The 7,873-nt window shown below is 37.6% G+C and overlaps 1 protein-coding gene across 1 annotated transcript in view; it reads right to left on the bottom strand.

Annotated features, from left to right (window-relative positions):
* Nucleotides 1-209: 209 nt before the first annotated feature.
* The window catches only part of Smp_095910 (putative signal recognition particle receptor alpha subunit (sr-alpha)), a gene marked incomplete at its 3' end in the record, with an annotated part of 12,871 nt that continues 5,207 nt past the window's right edge, over nt 210-7,873 (bottom strand). Inside the window, exons 8-11 of the mRNA XM_018796370.1 lie at nt 6,537-6,750; nt 5,308-5,393; nt 2,265-2,441; nt 210-335 (exon numbers count right to left, since the gene is read on the bottom strand). Of these exons, the coding sequence (XP_018650590.1) occupies nt 210-335; nt 2,265-2,441; nt 5,308-5,393; nt 6,537-6,750 (603 nt within the window). The remainder of the gene's footprint in view (nt 336-2,264; nt 2,442-5,307; nt 5,394-6,536; nt 6,751-7,873) is intronic.

Genomic DNA, 7,873 nt, shown 5'->3' with positions numbered 1-7,873 from the left:
GAAAATAACCCGTGAGAATGAGTGAGTGGGGGGGGATCCAAGAAAAAAAAAGAAAAGTCTAAACATGAAAATCATAGCAGATATAGGATCAGAAAAAAAAGGAAAAACAAACAAACAAAATAAGTCAAATAACATACACACACACATACATATGTATGTTGACAATTATCATTGATAGACATTGTAAAGTATATATAAAAAAAAGTAATTTATTTCATTAAAGCCTTGACAACAGCATTTACGGATAATTGACGAAGATCAGAATAAGTTTGACCTGTACCAACAAATACAATAGGTTGATTTGATATACAAGCCATTGAAATAGCAGCTCCAACCTGAGAAAAAAAATATTTGTGGAATTAATTAGTGAGTTCAAAGAGTAAATAATCGCTGAGTCAAATGTAACATGGAAATGAGTACATGTGTACATCAGTTTAATTTGAAAATAATTAACAAGTCCTACTTACTGCCTTCTCGTGGCATTACTGTTGTTTACGAAATTGAGAGGACGAAAAGCGAATGTCCCTACTCTACGATCTTTCTTAGGATTGGTTAGTCATTACGGAACTTTTCTTCCTGATCTTCATCATTTGCATGCCCTGCTGAATTTTTTACTAACAAAGCATACCAAATGGATCTCGTCAACAGAATATCAAGAAGCATTCCTAAAACAGCTCCTATCGTCAAGTCTTCTACTTACGAACTATGATCCGGCCCTTCCTATTGTGGTCGCAGCAGATGCGTCAAGTTATGGAATTGGACCAGTGATTTCGCATATCTACCCCGATGGATCTGAGAAAGCGATTGCGATAGCATCATCTAAGCCTTCAGTAGCAAGTGAAGATGTGGATAATTCATACATGATCTGGATAAGATCAGGTCTGTTTCTTACAAATTTTTTTAACGAATTTGAAAATGTTTGCAGAATAAATGTCGTTCATATTCTAGAAATAACTGGTTGCTAATTTATACGATAATAGTTTAGTTCAACAGTGACCAAATGCTTTCTGCAATCTATACATTCTCCAACAATTTATTCGGCTCTCAGATGATAATTGTGGTTTTATAGTTAAAAAGCAGAATGTGAAGGTTAATTGCTATTTTCAGGGGATAAAGATACCACCCAGGACAAACGAACGGAACAAAAACCAGGAACACAACAACAAGATCAGCTGTTTTACTGCGCCTAAGCCCTGATAACTAGAGGGAGAAGACCAGATTCAGCCGGGAAAATATAAATATTCCATGAGCAGCCCGGAAGAATGAACAACGAGCACACAACTCATGTGTATATATACAATATAAAAATGTCCTTGAAAAGCGTCACAAAATAGCATACTAAAAGAGGAAACGAACAAATGGAATTTAAGGTCCTACCACTTGGGAAACAACCTGATGGCAAAAATGGGAGTTTTTGACGGGAAAATGAGAAATTTACATCTCCATTATAAAATTACCAATCGATTTCCAGAGATCTAACATTCCCAGCATATATACATACACATTTTAGATGAAAACTAATTTTCTAACAGCTAAAATGTCGAGAAGAATATAGTGTTAATTTTGAGAGCATTCTCCTCAGTCAGCTACAACGTAGGACCAGGCACATTTATGCATCGGTTCAAGTTGCCATACCTCGTTAGCAAAACAAGATGAACACCGGATTCATAGAAATAGTTTATTTAGTGGTGGTAGTATATAAAAGGAAGGTTGTATATAAAAATATAGTATAGGAAGGAAGAAAATTATGAAGCAATTTTAATCTTAAGGTTTAAGGGAAGATAAAGAGTGTATACACCTACGCCATTGTGATCGATTCTGAGCCATGTCACACAGAGTCTCCAAAGATTGGTTACAATAGTCACGCGGACCCCAGCCAGGTAGTCTGCATCTACCAACATGGCTCAGACTAGAAGTTAGTGACTTCAAGCACTGATGCCACGTTTTGGTTTGACCTACCTAAAACATTCTTCGTATTGGAGATTTATACATAGTTATTAAAGATTATAATTCAATGGATAAAAGTGTACCACTTATATAAGTTAAAACTAAGAACAAGTGTGTAAATGTATTCACCTTTGATTTCTGTTCTTCTTTCAATTAAGATTAAATAGTCAATGTTAAGTAACTGAATAAGGGTAACTCAAATCAACGCTTTATTACACTATCTACTATTCATATATTCCTTAATTTATTAGAATTTATATTATATCTCCAGGAGATCAAGGATAAGAAAATGTCTATTAAAACACATTTTTCAATACCTTATCATCAATTGTATCGAATTTAGTCAATACAATTCCATCAATGCATCTAGGGCGATCAGAATAGCTATGATCTGCAAGTGATTGATTGAATTTAACCAGTTGATCAACTGCTTCATTACCAACCAACGCTTCACCAACGAACAACACAAGATCTGGTTGGTTGGTTTGAATCAGCTAGAGAAGGAGAGGAGAAAGGGTCAGAGAATTGAGAACACTTTTGAACACACAATTTAGTGAAAAAAAATTTTCCTATTTCAACGATAGACATTAAAATTACAGAGAAATTGTTGTGAGATCTCTATTATAAATTGATAATATTATAAGTAGGTGTCTGTACACAACAAATGCAAATGACGGTAGTCAGTGTAGCAGTAGCCTCTGTAAGAGTAAGCTTTAACATTCACAAGGGGAAAAGCAAGACCTAGAAATGCAACACAGCGAGAACAAACCAATCAAATTACATTTGATGGAGAAGCTATGGAAGAGGCGGAATGTTTTACGTACATGGGAATACCATTGATAAACAAGGACAACATTCCTAAAATTAAAGAACACCTGAAACTCAAAACAACTGCCGGCCAACATTAAAGTCAGAATCTTCAACACAATCGCCAGGATAATTCTATTGTATGGAGCTGAAACTTGGAGAGCTACTACAACCATGTTGAGATGATGGTTGGAGGTAGTTGATAAGAAACCCTGGACCTACGTTTCGCACTATTTGGCACTCGTCCGCAAGGGGTACCTATAATCCTGAGGGGACTGATGCTCTCCGACGAATTCGATCCCGTATCATTCGGCTCCATAGTCAGAGATGTTTTCACTGAGCTATCCGGGGCGGAACATCAGTTCATTCTGGATTCATTTTTCATTTAAACACATAAATATTGGTACGAGGAAGCACCAGATAAATATGCGCCTCACAAATCTTATTTGATTTGTGTGAGGGCTGTGATACTGTCCAGGTGCCCAGACTGAAGCAGGTGGTTTTCTTAGGGGGCCACACCCGGAGCCTTTGACCTGAAGGTCTGATCCACAAGGCAGTGGAGCATCGTAAGGAGATGCAGTCCCATGGTAGCTGGTGATCAACGATTGATTCGTACGCCATTTGTTCCCTCAGGATACTGGAGCCAGCCCATGTGCACCATTGGTTTGGAATGAGGGTTTTCCAACTCCCCTAGGTGGACCGTCCATATCCACCAACCTGGTTAAGGCGCCGGACATTCGCTTTTCGTCCTCTCACTTTCGTAAACAACACCCCCACCACGAGAAGGCAGTGAGTAGGACTTCCCTGGTAGAGGCTATATATTCGCGTAGCCATGTGAGAGCATTTGGAGAGGTAGAGCGGACTCTCCCCACTCTCGACCGTACCAGGGCATTTGGGGGCATTCAGGATTACAGATACACCTTGCAAAATAGCATGAAACTTAGGTCCAGGGTCTCCTATCGATTACCTCCAACCACCATCTCATTCCAGAGTAGTAAAAGGCGAAAGATTTCTCCGCAAACGAAGCGATACCATAGTGACTCCAAATGCCCTGGTTCGGTCGAGAGTTGGGAAAGTCAGCTTTCCCACTCCAAATGCTCTCACATGGCCACAAGTATACAGCCACTGTCATGGAAGTCCTACTCACTGACTTTTCGGGGTGAGGATGTTTATTAAATTGAGAGGACGAAAAGCGAATGTCCGGTGCTCTAACTGGATTGGTGGACATGGAGGGTTCATCTAAAGGAGTTGGAAAACCCTGATTCCAAACCAATCGTGCAAATGGGATCCAGAACTGTGAAGGGAAAAAATGGAATATGAACCTATTATTGGTCACCGACTACCGTGGGACTGCATCTCCTAACATTACTCCACTACCTTGTGGATTAGACCTCTAGATCAAAGGCCCGGGGAGTGGCCTCCTGAAAAAACTACCTATCTCGGTTCGGGCGCCCGGACAGTATCCCAGCCCGTACACATATCAATCATAATTATTACTTGCCTCATTGTTATTGTGTGGCGCATATGCATTTGTACCAATATTTACGTGTTCAAACAAATAAATAAATCTCAAAATAGTGCACGCGATGTCGAGCCGTCTAGATTAATGACTACACTGCAACTTTGTCGATTGAATTTGATCTACACTAAGAAGGAACTGACACACACGACATTGACCACTACCTAGTGGTCAATCAATTGTAAATCATTACAACCATCATCAAAAAGGTACAGGTATTTATAAACAGTGGTTTATGTGAGATACTTCGTATCGTTGGCCAGACATTATCAGCAACAATCTACTGTGGTAGAGAGAAAACTGTCTTCTAGCTGGATAGGAAATCAGAAAAAAGACGTTGGAGATGGATAGATCACACTTTACGGAAATCATCAAACTGCATAACAAGGCAAGCCTTAAATTAGAATCCTCAAGGCAAGAGGAAAAGGGGGAGACCGAAGAACACATTTTGCCAGGAATGCGAAGCAGATATCAAAAAGTGGACAGAACTTGGCAACAATCGGAAAGAAGAACCCAAGACAGAAGGTTAGGGATTGCTGGTTGGTGGCCTATGATCCACAACAGTTAACAGTTGTTAAGCAGGCAAGTAAGCGCCGAATGAGAATAGGTTACTGCATAGAAAATACCTTTGCCGTGAAATGATAAGTAGAAATGACCACCTGATTTCAGGACAGTATAACCCAAAAATCTTTAACCTTATTTAGGATATGAGTCATATTAGTAGTAATGAAAAAAACTGTATATAATAATAATTTTCCTAGACCTATGTATGCATGAGTGAGGGCAGAACTGTGGTGAGACGAATGGGACTGAAGTATGCAACATGATGGAGTCTAAGCCGAAGGCAAGATTATTATCATCTTGTTGTCCTGGTACGGTAAAGCGACTTTGGCTTACCCTGATTTGTACCAAACTTTAAGTAGATATCTAACTGAATTAATACAACTATAAATTTGTAAGCTATAAGAATAGTTTAATTATTGATTCTGATTTAAAATAAAATCATTTCTTATCGAGAAAAATATGTGGCTTACCGAAGCTAAAGCACGCATTAATGGTTCATTGTCTTGCATACGCCCAGCTGTGTCCACAAGTACAACATCAAAGTGTCGATCACGGGCTATTAGAAACGACAATACAAACAATTGATAAGCAATCTAAAATTTATAATGTACCTATGTAGTAAGAGTAGAATTTAATGTGTGTTTCAAGCAAACTACTGTACTAATGGTTCGTAACCCAATTATTCTTATGGTTTGAATTGAGTGTATGTATTTGGAATTAATGAGGCAATACAAAGAAGCGACTGACATCGATTTTCTTCTCTTACTGAACGTTTGAGCCGGTTTCCTAAGCTCTTCTAAGAACCACAGGCCAAATCTACACGACAACCTGAACACGAGTGAAAAGGCGCAAAGTGTGAAAAGAACGCTTTATCCCAAGTTTATTTTTATGTACAGAAACCGAGGGTATTAATAGTATTTCAGATGGTCTTCGATTTCTGGAAGGCTCTGGAACTATATTGAACACAGCAGTAGGATAGGTAATCCAATCAGAAATGTGACAAGTGACGCCTCACTTTCTATATGTTTCTGAGAAACTTCTATCCAATGCTGGTTGGATAAAATGTTTCCAAGAGTTTTCAGGACCCCTCTGAACTTTTTCGAGGAATACTTTAGATCCCCCCCTCGAAAATTACAGTAAAACAGGATTAGTAGTTTTATCAGTCGATTTGATAATGGGGCTTTTCAACATTAAGAGCTATAGTATACAGTTTAAAACACGGTTTCAGGGGACCAAAGATGATATTTTGTGAGTTTGAATCACTGCTTCTAATTACACGATCAAAAGGTTGCTGTGATATGATAATCGAATTATTCGATATATAATGGACTGAAATTCTATCGATTAATGAGTATCTATTCTGACTGAAACCAATGATCCATAGCTATCACACCAATAGCTAAAGAATATAAACACATCAAGATTCTAAAAGAGATGATACGAATGAACACAGTGAAGTACAGTTTAATGATCAATTAATGACTTTTGTAGTGATTTTTGAATTCTGTCTAATGTGTAATGATTACATCTACAATCTGGATGAAAGGTAGAATGGAAATTAAACCTGATATCTAGTGATAGAAATTAACTTGTTCGAATCACCTAACTATAGATAAACCACCAAATAAACGCTTACCGTGGACTTCTTAAAACAATTAAACATATATATAATATTGAATGTAATAGTACAGTTTATTACCATAATTAATTGCAGAACGAGCTATTGACGCTGCATCACGACCATATCCTTGTTCATACAGCTCAACCATAGTTTGACCGCCATGCTGATCAGCTGGATGAATGTAATTTAATTTACGTACATGTGTACGCAGTTGTTCCACAGCACCAGATCGAAAAGTATCACAGGCAGCTATAAGGACACGGAAATTCTTCTCGATAAGCCAAAAAGCGATCTATAGGAAAAGTGAAATACCTTTGTAATCATTAATTTCATGTATGAATGAATAGTTTAGTACAATTTTATTGTTAGTGAAAATCTTGTAAAAATTATACTTAAAATAATCTCAGAGATTGAAGGGGAAAAATGGAGTATGAAACTATTATTGGTCACTGACTACCGTGGGACTGCATCTCCTAATGTTACGCCACTACCTTGTGGATTAGACCTTTAGGTCAAAGGCTCCGGGTTTGTCCTCCTAAGAAAACTACCTATTTCGGTTTGGAAACCCCGGCAGTCTTCTAGCCCTCACACAAATCGAATGAAGTGTGGAGTATATATATTTGGTGCCCCCTTGTACTAATATTTGTGTTCAAATAAATAAAATAATATTTAAAAACTCTATAGGGTAATCTTTTGCCCTAAATGTGGACAATAATACATTCAATTCAGTCTGTTGGTCTTCCTTCTCTGTAATGATATTAATACTCCTGTTAATTAAATTCACATATAACTGACTCATATTATCCCACTGACAAAGTTAACATGTGAGTATGATTGGATAAGCACAACAAAGATTTGATTTGATTGTTAGACATGATATATTCTTTGATAATTTTGACTTTGATTATTTACTCTGTAGAAGTTCAGACAAATTTGCTGAACGAGATGTTAGAATTATTTAAGTTTCAATCGCTGAAATTATTTTAAGTATAATTTCTACGAATAATGTCTTCCCTATATTCAGGGCCCAATATCTGTCAAACTATTTGTTTAAATAATGACAGATATTCGTAAAAACATCTTGAAAGTTCATAAACTATTCAAAACAATGTATTCATAGTAAGTGACACAATTGGCATGAAATAATGTAGTTGCAGGATAATTTAAGATGATAAATCAAACAACTGATAAGACTGGTAAGCAAAGATGGATAGTGGTTAGCAGTTGAATCCAGGACATCCTATTTGAAACTCGTCAGCTGGATGTACCTGCATCTCAGAGTTGATGTTCACTCTGGCACTCGAACCCAATACCTTTCGCTTCAAACGCCATCGCGTTATCCACTCGGCCACTTGCTTGTGCGATGGGGTGACGTTTAAATTCATTTAGTATTGTTTGTTTGAATCTTCCCATTG

Source organism: Schistosoma mansoni, chromosome 2 (assembly GCF_000237925.1).
Source record: "Schistosoma mansoni strain Puerto Rico chromosome 2, complete genome".
NCBI classification, from domain to species: Eukaryota; Metazoa; Platyhelminthes; class Trematoda; order Strigeidida; family Schistosomatidae; genus Schistosoma; species Schistosoma mansoni.
Note: the sequence above shows the minus strand (reverse complement) of the source record. Positions and strands in the feature narration are given on the sequence as shown.